General features: G+C 39.3%; 2 protein-coding genes across 4 annotated transcripts in view; one reads left to right on the top strand and one right to left on the bottom strand.

The window, feature by feature from the left end:
- Positions 1-87: 87 nt before the first annotated feature.
- LOC140543404 (probable glutamate receptor) lies at positions 88-12,066 on the bottom strand. The gene is made up of 9 exons (XM_072666523.1): positions 12,025-12,066; positions 11,379-11,429; positions 8,438-8,617; positions 6,855-7,081; positions 4,488-4,585; positions 3,877-4,094; positions 2,459-2,678; positions 2,018-2,262; positions 88-989 (listed from the first exon to the last, which is right to left on the bottom strand). The coding sequence occupies exons 1-9, from the start codon at positions 12,064-12,066 to the stop codon at positions 894-896; spliced, it is 1,377 nt and encodes a 458-aa protein (XP_072522624.1). The 3' UTR covers positions 88-893.
- Positions 12,056-15,030, top strand: part of brpf3a (bromodomain and PHD finger containing, 3a) — an 18,613-nt gene continuing 15,638 nt past the window's right edge. For all 3 annotated transcript variants that reach the window (XM_072665537.1, XM_072665535.1, XM_072665534.1), the window contains exon 1: positions 12,056-12,191. In XM_072665537.1, coding sequence (XP_072521638.1) covers positions 12,156-12,191 — 36 coding nt within the window. In that variant the 5' untranslated portion in view covers positions 12,056-12,155. The remainder of the gene's footprint in view (positions 12,192-15,030) is intronic.

The following is a 15,030-nucleotide window of genomic DNA, read 5'->3' as shown; positions in this document are numbered from 1 at the left end:
AACTGCCTGAAGAAAAGCAGTATTAAATACTTGGTTTAGGCATAAAAACTGGAAAACAACATTTTGTTTACATTTTAATGGTCTGGAATACAGTACGCCATTCTAATCCACTGTTGCTACTAATATAATACAGTGAACAGCAACTTGCAATTACGCATGTCACCAGTCTGCTTCAGTGATTGGTTCTACAAAGTTGAAGCTTTAGTGGTGTAATAGAAGTACATGTAACAGATTCACAGGTTTTTTGGTTAGATTCTGTTTATTAATTCATTTATAACAACGTGCCAGAATTGTTACTGTAAGGACTGAGGATTTCTCCTTATTTTTACATGATCTTGTGTGATGCAAATGTGCAAATGTTTTTAAATGAGGAGTTTAAAATGTTTTAGTTTCGAACTTAAGTTGAAAATTCACAAATGAACACATTAATTTATGAGTAATTTATACATTGTATATAGTCACTTTTGATAAAGGTCCAGACTTGTATAAAATTATTTGAATATACAATTTTACTGCTGAAGTGCATTATATTTGTCATTACAAAAATTAGGTAATAAGGATAGGCACACAAGATTAGAGCATGTGTTTTACTTCATTTTAGTAGCTCTTGAATGTTCATCCAGGTCTCAACGATTCTAATTAGCAGAAAAGCTCTTCACACAATGTAGTTTGCTTACAAAGGGTATAAACAGTGGTTAAAACTATACAGTTTGAGGTATATACTGTTAATATAATTCTATGCCAGAAAGTTAAGCTTTTACCTGGTATACAGTTTCCATTCTATACTGTACCTACTGGCTTGAACAACTGTACGTGATAGTGTTCATGTGTTTTCCATGGGAGAGATGCTACATAACTAGATAGGAGTTAGCACACTAAAGACACAATACCCTTCAAGCCTTGCTTTTTTCAGAGGTTTCTTGGTCTCTCTTGTTGTTCGCTCTCAAACGCTGATTTAGCTCCTGGGTCAGAACGGAGCAGCAAGATTTCTGTAAGGGACACAAAGGACAGGGAATCAGCATCATGATGGAAAAATGGTGTTGTGAAATGTGATTTTTAAACATTTGAGGCTAGATGTAAACCATACTCATATCAAAGACTTTACCAAGTACACTAAGCCAAAATAAAGAGGCAAGAAAAAAAAGAAAGATACTCATTGAAATATGAAAATCATTACAAATCATTTAGTCAGAAAGGAACATTCACGGGAGAGCAGCAAAGTAAAAAAAAACAAACAAATCCATATTTAAAAATACATAAAATGAAGCAAAACAAACAGTTCATGTTTGAAACACTATCAGTATACTATCTCCAAATTAAAGCAGATCTGCAATGAGAAATATGTACAAACTCTCAATGTGAAAGGCTGATATAAAATTACAGATAAAGTTTGCTCCTTGCTTGTGTTTGATATGATTCTGTTTAATACCAGAATCAATACAGCATGGGGGAAACAACATTTCTGAGGACAATGTACAACTGAACATTTGTGAAATCGCTGTGAGAATGTTTACATATTTTTATTTGCATGCACCTGGTGGCAAGTACCACACAATGTACCCGAAGTTTATAATTGTGGTTTGTGTGTGGCTCCTGGCGTGCTTCTTGCAGTATGTGGGTTATACAAAAGGCTACACTAATTAACATCTGAGTGCATCAGTACAGGAGGAATATGAGCATGTAACTCATGTGTAGCCCACTGATCCTGTTGTGTAGTTGTAGTGGTGCCGATAAGATTTAGGGTTCCAACCTCTTTGATATCTTTGAAAGTAGACTCAAGTTAAAGGGGGCAATAAAAACAGTGGCAACTGCACTTCTCAACTGATGAATCCTCTCAAATGAGCAATGCAACTTCTTATATATATTATACAATATATATATATATATACAAACTTATATATATATTATATTATATAAATAATATCAAAAAAACACACCACCATGACTAGTTTTCACTAATTAACAATGAGCTTTAGTGACTGAAAATCCTTTCATAATAAATCCTGCATGCGCTTGCCTTTTGCTCCTGAGCACTGCTCCGGGATTTGGAGGTGAGCTCTAGCAGAGCCAGCAGCACTCCGAGCCCCAGGCCCACAGCCAGCACCAGGAAGATTCCCTTCATGCCATGGGCCCTAAGTGATGAACCTTTTGCACTATGAGCCATGCAGCTGCTGGCCCACCATTTACTGCGCAGATAGGCCAGCTCACCAGCCTCACTCAGCTGCAGGATGGCCACACTCAGGTTCTTCAGCATGGGGGAGTCTGCAGGCATGCACAACATTCATATTCAACTAATTTCAATAGTTACACATTACATGTTTTTTTAAATGCATACCTCTGTGGTTTCTGACATTGTATGAGATACTGTTAAAATGGATAAAAGTAAATTGTAGAAATAAAACAAAATACACAAACATTGGTCTCCAAAGAAGCTCCAAAGAAGGTACTGTTGACTCACTCAGTGGGGTCACAATGCTGTAGCCTCTCATGCCAATCACCTCATGGGCTCGAATCAGCTCACAGTAACGAGCTACAGCGAGGTCCAAAGACACAGACTCCCCGATAAAGGCAAAGTTTCCTTCCCGTGCCTTTTGGACACCCTCATCCATTGAGGACACAAAACTCTTCCTTCTTTCCATGTGCTCATAGATGCGGCGGTAGGAAGGATTGTTTGAATTCTGTCAACCCAACACAAAAACAAGAGAATACAAAACCAAATAAAGTGGGGATATCACTGGAACGAAAGTGACTAAAGCACTACTGAAGCTGGATTAATTTTAGTAGTGGTAGTTGTGTAGTGTAAGGTAGTCATCCGGCCAGCTCAGAGATAAACCTTCCTGCAGGCTTCAGAAGTGACAGAAGTGTCTAAGAACTGCAGAAGGGCAAGTGTGCAGGAAGAGGGCTGGTGACAACTGGTTTAATGTAATGTGTGGGATTTGATAAGCGGACTGGTTTGCAAATCTGGGTAATTTCACAGGCTCAATAACAAGAACAAGAAGCATAACAGTGTCCAAGAGCAGGTTGTTAAACTGTGTTCACAAGATAGTTGATGCGTTTGGTGTGGCGCAACAGATAACACCACCACCTGCCATTGAGTTAGAACAACACCATGTGGGAGACCAGGGTTTGATTCCCGGTCAGGGTGACTATGCTGTGCTGCACCAATAAGAGTCCTTGGGCAAGACTCCTAACACTACATTGGCCCACCTCTGTAATACGAGTAACCTTGTAAGTCGCTCTGGATAAGAGCGTCTGCTAAAATGCCATAAATGTAAATGTAATGTGTGAGAAAAGGTTTGGGTTTGCGTTTAAGTTTGGTAGGTGTGTTTGTTGACAGAACACATGGAAAACTCCTTTAACCATGAAAGCTGATCAGCAAAAACTCCAAGCGATTGCTGATTTTTTCTTATCAGACAGATTATAATATTGATGTCTGCTGTACGTTGAAAAATGGCAAGTGGTGCATTTATGGCTACAAAAATCTGTGAGCACATCATTATCCTAGTAGTGTCAGGTGCACTAAAACAGAACTATTAGTGATAACACTTTTCTACTAACACCATGCTACTGCCAGTACCAAACTTTTAACCACAACACACCATTTCATCACAAATATTCCTCTAGACAAAGAAAACCGGGACAAGTATTCAAAGGGTGGGGCAAAGCCATCACAATGTAAAGTTTAAATGTTTCTACTATTTTTTGTAACAGTTTAGCAAATGTTAAACAAAAACAGTGAAAGCAACCATCAGGTTGTAAAAAGCACTATACAAAGAAAACTGACTTGACTAGTGCCTCCTCATGTAAAGCTACTTTATCCCCAACATGGATTATGGCTTAGTGACCCAGCTTGGATTCAGTAATGAGCATACAGACCTTAAAGAAAGCAAGTGTGGAAGAGCCAGACAGTGTTCCATATTCAATTATATCCTGATTGGCCAGGTCCTCAAAGCCTTTTATCATGAGATGAGAGGATTCTGAACTTTGGTTGGAGCTCAGGTTGGAGAAGTAGCAGGCCAACATCACCACAGCAAATAGCCACCACGTACAGCTGACCACACGGCCAGATGCAGATTTGGGGTGAGGGCCCGCACCTACAGGGATGAAGTTACAGATTATTTACTAAAACATATATACAGTGAGTGAAAGATTGATGTATCACTTAAAAAAACTTTTACACTTTCAAAATAAACATAGGGCAAGGGAAGCAAAAAGTTTGGTCACAAACCTTGATCATTCCCTTCCCTTATAATGGCTTAACAAGCTAGGGTTCCAGACTTGGTAAAAGTGATCAGAGTGCTCTTGGGATGCCCAAACTTTTGTATAGTGCGCTTTGCTGTTTTCACTTTAAAGTTGTAAAAAACATTAAGAATAAACTAGTTGTTTGAAACAAACTTTTTGTAAATCAGGTCACCTTTTACTTAACTATTTAAGTGACCAGTGGTGCCCAAACCATGGCAAATATGAGGTAAATAATTGTTGTTGACCTTGCAGGCTGAGTGCTCCAGCGATATACCACAGGCTGTGCAGGAGTGTAAAGTGGTTCTGTTCACTCTCAGGCTGGCTCCACTCACAAGGGCTCACTCTGAATACATAAACAAAACATTACAAATAAATGGTCACTTTAGTTTGAAATAGAGTAGATGATGACACATTTAAAAAAAATAACTAACTGATTAAAAAAAGGACTACGGTAACAAGATGTAGTAAGACAGCTGAAAGCAAAAGCAAAAAAACAAAGACAAAACCAGGCAACCCAATCCAACATGGGCTAAAGCAGCAATCAAAAAAGGATAGACAGCAGAGATCAATACACTAAGGCCACAGAGACTGCCTGCTCCATATGCAACTGCACATGCACATTTATTCAGTGGGAAAAATAATTATTTTACATTAAATCATGTGTGCCACAATTATTGGCACCCTTGATTATTCAAAGTTAATACTTTGAACATCCCCCTTTTGCCAAGATAGACAATTTCTCTAAATCACCCTGGGTCCTCTCTTACAAACTCCTTTTCAGTTCACCCCACAGGTTTTTAATCAGGTTGAGGACAGAAGACTGAGCTGGCCATAGGAGGAGCTTGATTATGTGTCTGGAGAACCATTTATGTGTAGATTTGGCCACATGTTTAGGGTCATTATTTTGTTGAAATACCCAGTGACGACCATCTAAGGCCAGCAGATTTTGACTTAAAATGTCCTGGTATTTCAAAGAGTTCATGATGCCATGCAATCTAACAAGGTTTCCGGGACCTTTGGAAGAGAAACAGGTACAGTCTTGTTTGCTACTGTTCCAGTTGTTTTAAACTTCTGGATAATTCCTCTGACTGCAGATATGGGCAGGTGTAGGCGAGTGGCCATTTTCTTGTAGCCGCTGCCTGACTTATGAAGGTAAACACACATTTGCCTTACTTGAATGGTGTGTTCTCTGATCTTTTCGATGTTGAAGAGTGTCAGCCCTGCGGCGCCGCGCCGCGCCCCCCCCCCAGGGGCGGCTTCGGGCCGCGGTCCACAGGCTCCTTGGGACTTTTCAGTCAATGTTGGGTTGATTTCAGTGTTCATGTACTTTCTGTTCCTCCCGTTGGTTTTCTCACTAGGGACTTTTATGTTGACAGCGGTCGAAGTAAGGCGCCATGTTTTCTGTTTATGTCTGATTTGTTTCACCTGAGTGCTGGGGTACAAAGGGAGCAAACGCAGATGCCTCTGGGCCGAGAATTACTCTTGCGATGCCAAGCTGTAAGGTTGGCTTCATGTTCTGGGGACTGGTCTACGAGTTCAAGTAGTATATGCTCTATCGGAGCGGTTTCACGTTCAGGAGTTCACTGTGTGGTTCACCGGTTGGTCGCCAGGGAGATTTGGCGTCCGGTTCCCTTGCACCCTAGTCGAGTAAGTTCATCAGCGCCTGACGAGCGTGGTTTTGGGGTGAGGCTTTTGTTTGTTAGTTTCATTGGTTCCTTTGCGTTCTAGCCTTCCTCCCCCCGTTTGATTTGTCCCCTCTCGCTTTGCTCCCGGGCTACTTTCCAGCCTCAGGTGGTTTTCCAGGTTAAGCCCCATTTCAGTTGTCACCTGTTTGTTTTCTGTTTCTGTTTATTGGACCCTGTACTTTGCTGCCTTGTTTTGGTTGTTTTGTTTGGTCATTAAAGACTATTCCCCTGCATTGCTCTGTCCCTGCGAGTGTTCCCTTGTCTCGCCTAGCCAGCATGACATAGAGTGGATATGAAAAATAAGCCCATCTGTCAGGTCATATACCCCAGGGAAACAGGAAGTGATGAATTACTAATTAACGGTTCCTAGATACTCTGATCAACTTTATAAACTGCAGTAGAACTGACAGAAATGTTTCACTTACATTTCTTTTCTAGGAATTGTTAAGGGTGCTAATAATTGTGGAACAGGTGATTTTATTAAAAAAAAAATATTTCTTAGTTTTTTATTATTCACTTGAGTTAAAGGTTAAATTGTTCTACAATTTTCTATTATGAGATCTCTGTGTGAGATTATACTTCTGCTATCAACTGTTCATGATTGGCTGAGGAGGGTTGTGTGACGGTGAGACATGAGTCATGAGACAGGGGATCATGGCATTTGTAGTTGCTGCTTTCCACAGAAGTGGAGGGAGAACACGGTGGTGTGTCATAACCACCATAACTGCTTATTTAGATAAACAGAACTTAAAGCTTTCCTGAGGTGTTCTGAGAACAATGGCTAACCATGCAAAAGAGGTTGCTATGAGAATAAGAGAAAAAATCCAAAAGCATGTTCAACCAGCTACCTAAAATCACCCCCCCCCCACCACACTTCTGTTAAAATGGTTGGATAAGATTCATTTTTAAACAGACATGTGTCCTCACCGTGCTACGATGTAGATGCAGACTGCAGTCAGGATGTAAGCGATGAGGATGCCGAACCAGGTCTCTCCAGAGAACGGGCTGAGGAAATCGAACAAGCCGGAGTCCTCTGAGATGATATCCCGCCGCATGAGGATGCTGATGCCCGTCTGCATGTATGGTTTAGTCATTCCCACTGCCTTTTCTCTGGCTGCTGTCAGGGTGAGAGGAGCTACAGCAAGGTCAGCCTCCTGGGGACCACAAATAATAAAACAATATATAATAATAATAAAATAACTGCACTGTTTTTTGTGCAGACTGCACTGTTGTGTCCAAATTTTCACACCATGTACAGTGTACACTAGGTTTGGGGACTCCTTGTTGTCTTTGTTTGACAATTTTCTCCTTTTGCCCATTTATAAAGTTTTATACAGTTAGACATAAACATATTAAATAATAATTTATGATTCTACAAAGTTACACATTACAGTTTCTTGTAATCGCATTTCAGATACTGACTGAATAGAAATTCCATTCCATTATTTTTTATTCAGGAACAGCACTGTAAGCGCTACAGCTCTATAAGCTATCCACAATACTACTACATGATAATATAATAAATTTTCTCTAATTTTTGCATTTTTATTTTATTTTTGATTCTATACAACCATACCCAACCTGTATATTCCTTATATTTTTGCCGTAGAAATAAAGGATCCCTCCTCTTCTTAATGCTAGTACACTAGAAACACTCTTGCAGATATAATATGGCACCTGGTTATTGGTGCCCTATGTACCACCTAAAGACCACCTAATATCCTACAATATGCTCTCATCTACCTGGAATACCACAGCAACTGCTTAGCAACTTCACAGCAACCATCTAGCAATTGCATAGCAACCACCTGGAATGCAATGCTGCTGCTTAGTAACTGCATAGCACCTACTTAAATCAGCATAGTAACTAGAGACAATTGGTGTTCTCTTAGTAGCTGTTCATATCTTTTTCTTATTGACAATGTCTGAGTTTTAGAAAGTAAGAAGTGAGAAGTAATAAGCAATTTTATAATGAAATAATGCCTTACCTTTTAAAGTAATACCCCAATATTGACATCTATCTATCAAGCTGTCAGTCTATCTACACTGATTAGCCATAATGTTATAAACACTGAGGTGAATTGAAAAACAATAAGGGGTGATACATCAAGGCAGCTAAACATATTAGGCAGCAAGTGAACAGTCAATTCTTGAAGTTGATAAGAAAATCTTTTATTAGTCCCACAATGGGAAAATTCACAATGATGTGTGATGTGTTGGAAGCAAGAAAAATGTGTAAGCATAAGAAACCGTGATTTTAAAGGGGCCAAATTGTGATGGCTAGATGGCAGGTTCAGGACGTCTTCAAAATATCAGGCAGATCTTGTGGGTTTTTTCTGGTATGCAGTGGTCAGTACTTACCAAAAGTATTTCAAGGAAGTACAAACAGTGAACAGACAACAGTGTCATGGACACTCTGTGCTCATTGATTTGAACCTATAGAATATTAGGCAGTTCGTTTTAATGTTATGGCTGATCTGTCTTTCTATCTACCTATTGCACTCACTTACCCCTCTTACGACTTCTCCAATCATTCCATTCCAGCTTCCACTCTCGTCCACCCTGCCATAGGCGCTGTCTTTCACCAGATGGACTTTATACTTGAAGCCCAGTTTTTTTGCTAACTCAGACAGCAGGTCCATGCAGTAGCCCTCTAACTGAGAGCCCTTCGCCATGGTATATGGATCTTGCTAAATTTGAAACATAAACATTACTTGTGAGAGAATACCTACAATGCCTAATGATAATACAATGTGTGTGTGTGGATGTATTCTTGACTTAAACTCACCTTTATTGTAGTTACTATCAACTCTGACTTTGCTGGAGTAAGAAACAAAGAACCACAGTAACAGTATCCAACCACAGTATCAAAGCTAACTTACAGTTTCATTATTCCACATGTGGAAGCTTGTACCTTGTATGTTCATGTTAAAAAATTATAAACTTTTTTAACACATTTGAATACAATTGTATACATACATTAGAATGTTTCTACATTTATTTATTTAATATTTTTAGATGATATAATATTTTTTTTATATTATGTTTCGATAATGTAGGCGGCAGTGTACTTTAAAAGTGGCCTTGTCAATCAGTATCACAACATCACTGGAAATAAAGATAAAAAATAAGAGCAATTACTTTTCTTTTTCTTAGATGATGCAACTTCCTTTTGAAAACATGCCTACAAAAGGGTGGATGTGTTTAGGTAACAGGGTTGACTGAACGAAAAATTACATTTTACATAATCTGTAATGGTGGTTTCACTAAAAACTAGCATGGGACGTTAAATTGATCCATGCTCTAAAGATGCATTATGTCGGAATTGGTCTTTTTTTGCTACTGCACTCCCCCTACAGGTGGGAATGTAGATCAGTTTTACACTACCTGTATCATTTTAAATCGCGCTTGGGGCTTCCTCCAAATGGACAGCTATTAACACGCATTTGTTGATAAGCTGAGAGATACAGACCCGAAATCTAAATTGACCAACATATGTTAAGTGATCAGTAATATTACCAGATTTTACACATATATGAATAAAGTTATCCAGTGTCATGCAGTTCTCACAAGAGGTTTCGTGCAGATCCACCATATTTCCATAGTACAATAGCAGAATTCCAGTGGCTAACTTCAAAAGTCAAGTTTCGGGTTTGCTAAAAGTATCTGGTGTAGTTTTTGATTCCGCTTATTAATGCTGCTTTTTGTTAGTTGTTGTGGTTTATGTCGAAATTGCTAGCTCTGTACAGGCAGTCACTAAGCATTCTTGCATTTGCGCTGATTGCATGTTTGTGTTAGGACAAATTTTGTTTAGTGGTAAAGTTAATGGGGGGGCCCACTTTCAAGTTCTCAGGGCACCACAGGACCAAGGGGGGAAGTCAAAACCATTCCTCCAGACACAAAGGTCTGAATTCAGCAAGGATAAATATTTTACACCAAAACAGAATGTATAGAAGTATGTTATTTATGTAAATCATTTATGTCAAAAACGGAAAATTAAAATCCCACTTAATACTGTAAAGGTTAAAGAAAGATTTCTTGTAATGACCTCAGAGTGAAAGACAGGTTAAAATCTCATGGATTGCTTTATGCATCTGCCAACTTAGTGCTGCTGCTATTTCTGGCTCTGTCCCATCACTTCCTGCTTATGCAAACACAAATAGAACCCCTAGCTCAAAGTAGGCTCAGCCAGCACAGGCCCTTTTTGTACATCATCCATAATAAGCCACATCATACTGTCACACGGAGATAGTAAGAGGGATGCCCTTTTTGACTGCATGGGTTTCCGGAACCAGTGGCTTCCTGCAGTCCCTGCCACATGCTAAATTGCTCAGAAACAGGGATTTATTTACCCGGGCTGGGCTGTGACTAATTCTGGTTGCTGTTGTTATTGAACGGATCATAAAAGTGGGGGTGGTGAGGGTAGAAGGGCAGTCAAAGACCATCAAAAGCCCAGAATTTGGCTCCTTGGAGTGATCTTGACACCCATCAGCTCCTCCTATTGAAAAGTATTATAGACATCAGTGTGGTCACTGCTTGGCCAGCCTTAAAAACACTGGCCCTCTTGTTCAAGGCATTTTGATTTTATAACTTTTTTATGTGAAAGAGGCAGTTGGCTAGCTTCCTCTCTGTCAGAAGTGTGCCAAGCAGGATGCAGTCTCCAACTTTGAAGCTCTGCCCAGTTGACAGTTTTGGCCATTTATTATATGACAAGCCTGTAAAACTTCGGCATGTCCTGCAGGGATAACAAGATGGACTGGCCGAGAGATGCTCGTAACCGCCGTTACTGAAAGTGCACATAGACATCTGCGGACGGACCAGAAATAAGTGTTTTGTATAGCCTAATTTATTGATGATGGCTTAGAATAATAATAAACATAATAATAATAATAATAATAATAATAATAATAATGCATTATTTTTACATTCACAATACATTTGGTTTACAGTGAGTCTTTTGGACTATTTTTTTATTATTATTTGTTTTTTTATAGAGTGACCTAGAGCTGTAATACATGATATAAATAACTATAACCCCTAAATTACACTTTGATGCAGCAGTGCTTATAGAAAAAAAAATTACCTGCAGTGCAAGAGTGTGATAGCAGGAGGACTGCAGTGGATGCAGTGAAGGCGAGTAGAGTCAACATGCTGTTAAAAATCACCTAGAATAAAAAAAATAAGAATGATTTTTTTGGAAAAATTAAGTAAATGATTTTCATAGCTTTCATAACTCAGGAATGTAAAAATACAAAGGGCAATGTACATACTCATACAGAATATATCAATGTTGATATTTTGACTTGATTTATTACTTCAATACAAATATTTATAGAAATAGTAAATTTATGTTTATCTTAAGCCTACATCAGTCTTCATTTCAAATATTTAAATACGAACAAATTAACAAATTAACGAATATAAAAGACTAGGACACACCACAACACTCACCATATTGCTCGTAGAGTTACTCCACACTGGGTCAGTCTCAAACTGGTCAAACTGCGAGAGAACACGACCACAGAGAATATAAGACTGATGAGGTTTACAGAAAGCCAATGATTTTAAGGGGGTGGAGTAAGTCAAATACAGTGAGAGAACAGAGGAGATCCCAGAAATGGACGTTTCACCTACAATGCTAAATTAACATTTTAGCTAAAAGACATATAGTGCAAAAAGCTAATAATCTTTACTGTATGTATTTTTCCATTGTTATTTTCTTGTGTAAGTGTTTGTTTGTTTCATTTTTATTTTTCAATGTGTTTTTTAACTTTTCTGTATTTTTTGTGATTGTGATTTTTGATTTTATTATCTTTTTTCAAGCGTAAATAAAACCCGGATCCTAAAAGGCGCGCGAACACAACAGGGAAGTATCGCGCGCTGTTTTTGTGCTCGCGCTTGCTCCGCATTGGCTGAGGGCGGAGTTCGGTAGAGGGTTCGACCAATCAGAATGCAGTGCGAGCGTGGCGCGCGGTGAGTCCGCGGCTCGAGCGGTAAAGGGGGCAGGGAGAGGGGTTTTCTCCCTTTTTTCACTGTCTTTATACCCTCCTTCTTCTCCTCTTTTAGCGCGGCATTGGGGGTGCCAATATTAATTCACGGCCCGGGTAACGTGCGTCCCGCACAAGTGATGCTGGTGCATAGGGACCCGCGCGCAGAAGCACGGCGTTTTCTAGGCGTTCAGACGAGAAAAGGAGAGACTGTGCATGTTGGACGTTGAAGAATGGCTGGATGGCACGAGCGGCTTTGCTTGGTGACCAAGACACAGTAAGTGTTATTCTGCTCTGGTGCAGCTTTTAAACGCTGTAGTGCAAATGCATTTTATGCAACTTGCACTTGCATTTGCATGGCGTTCAGTGCATTACACACACTTCCAGACACAGGCACAGGCGGTGTAAGTTACATGAACGGCCCCTTCTGCTCTTTTTTCTACATGCACTATCACAGACACGCCATCTACAAGAGCTGTGCACGAGCTGCGCTGATTATGCCTTTGTTTGCAGTATTCAAGGCCACTAACGGGTGGTTTGTTCTTGGTGATGATGTTCAGATAGCCACTGGCTCTCTGCGCCCTTAAAATGGCTGACTTTCACCCCGTCTTGCTCCTGGATTGGTATTTAGCGCTCTGCAACCAAACTACGTCAAATAGCAGGGGAAAATCAGACATCGCTACACCATGATTGGTTCACACGAGTCACATGCATCGTTCCCGATTGCGGATTGGTTGGCGCGGGAGGAAGCATAATTATTATGTTACTAGGACTACTGGCTGAGGGACATGGAGCTGGCCAGGTTTATGTGGAGATATGTGTTTCTCCAGCTCAGTAGTGAACATGTTATACATTTCATACATTGCAGCATTTCATGAAGTTTACATTTTACATTTGCATTTTGCAGACAAATTCACTGTAAACATTAAAGTAACAGCTACTGGCCAGTTATTTTCTGTCCCCCTTTCACAGGATGTTTTTTTTAATATGCACCAATATATCTAATATATGAAATCTAATATCTGCTGTCTATTAGCATGTTACTATATATCTAATTATGTACATTGTTTAATATGTATCTATGCATCTGTGTCATATGTCAAGTCATAAAATATAAATACAGTATATGTATTACAGAGTACACTCTCAGAAAAAGGTACTTCTATTATAAAACTGTGGTACACCTTAAGAATACTCCTAAAGATACGGTAACTTTTCTTTTTTTGTTAGAAAGTTACATTGCCATCATACACTCTGTCTCGGCTCCAGATACAGTACATATATTCACACTTTTCCTTGGAAATTATGTACCTCCAATTGTGAGCTGTGTTGTACCTCTGATTAGGGTTGGACGGTATGACTGTAATACTGTACGTGTCTAATGTGTCAGATTTCTGTTCTATGTCCGTCTAGTTCACAGCCAAATAAGCCTATTCCCCCATGTGCATTTAAAATAGCCACAGAGTGGAGGTGCTGTGGGAGCTCACTGATTGGTGATGTCATGCTTTAAAAAGTTGGGACCGTTGTTGTGAGTTAACAACGCTGTGAGTTTGTTTAAAAGGGAGAATCAAGCAAACCTGAATATCAAATGTGCCTAAAAACAATTGACAGCACTCCTAAAACCATTCCCTCGACTCTGCACTCTTAGCTATGCTGCTATATCCTCTAGCTGTCTGATATTTGGTGAAGCTGTAGCTGAGCTAGCTCAGCAAAGTGAGCTATACAATTTTCTGTCCTTTTAACAGCAGTCACTCAATCAGAAAGTTTATAAGTAGGCTTTCTGTCAGCCAGACCTGAATTTGTTCTGTAGGGAGACAATGACATTGTTATCCTGCTAACTGAGCTAATACTAACCAGCTTCTCTCTTCTGATTCAGAGCAGTTTAACACTCGCAGTTGTCAGACTGACGCTTTAACATTTGTTCAGTGACAAATAAAAAAATGTGCTTGTTTTTCACTCTGTGAGCAGACTCAACCTTGTATTTGATCATTGTCAGTTTTAAAATAAGGCAGGTTGTGGTGGTACAGAAGCCACATAAATGTAGACAGTATGATGGTATAAAAAAAGTGGATACGGCCCAACCCTACCTCTGATGGTACATTTACATCAGTTGTACTTTGGTGAACCAAAATATTTACAGTACCTTTTTACTGACAATGTAGGGCCAAACTGATGAACCATATTTTCAGCCTATGTATGTAAAGGACTTCCATTCTGTTTAGCTGTTAAAACTGTGAATTATTACAGGGCATAGCCCGTTAGGCTACAATAGAGTCAATTTTTACGGACAGTGCAGTGATGAGAGAAGGCCATCTTACCCATCCACAGAGTGCCCTTTCATGGTTTCCGTCCATGAACACCATTCTTGTCCAATGTTTATGTAATAGTTGACACATGAACAAAGGTTTTTGCAGTTTTCAATTTTGCAGACAATAGTTTATCATCATATCCATACACCAAATCTCACAGAATGTGATTTTAGAATGAGAAAAAAAACTTAGTTTTTGGGTTTTTAGTTTTATTTTACATATAAATAATATTAGCCCACTAAAATTGTGGTCTTACGGATCACTTTCAGCAGTTTGGGGTGCATGTGAACAGCAGATGTGAACAGCCAAAGTGTAACCATAATTATGTGGAATATAGTTTTACTGCCGCCTTTTCTTTATACAGTAATACTTTCCTAAATCTTGATGCAGAGCAGCAGAAAACATGAAAACATACAGGCTGAGTAGTTCTCTGTTAGGTGAACGAAGCACATGGATAGAACTGTTATGGTTTGTAAACATTGTGCCACGAGAGCAACACATTAAGCAAGGCTACACATCTGCAGTGACATTACTCTGGTGTGTAGGTGGAGAGCAGAGCTATATTTGTGTGACGTAAGGGAGTGAACACAGGCTGAAGTTTGAAGTATGTCAGCCTCCAATATGAATTTTTAAAGTGTAATGTAGTGAACAAAAAACAGTTCAGAGGCAATCTCTTTACTTATTTTGACCGTGTCAATTCAAACAGGCAGTGTTAAAATTAGTCACAAATACAGCAAACAGATTGTGTCAAAAAAGTCACTAATACAAAAGTATCAGTAACACAGATTGCCTTCAAACTGAAAGTTA

The sequence above is a fragment of the Salminus brasiliensis genome, chromosome 21 (assembly GCF_030463535.1).
Source record: "Salminus brasiliensis chromosome 21, fSalBra1.hap2, whole genome shotgun sequence".
Lineage (NCBI taxonomy): Eukaryota > Metazoa > Chordata > Actinopteri > Characiformes > Bryconidae > Salminus > Salminus brasiliensis.
Note: the sequence above shows the minus strand (reverse complement) of the source record. Positions and strands in the feature narration are given on the sequence as shown.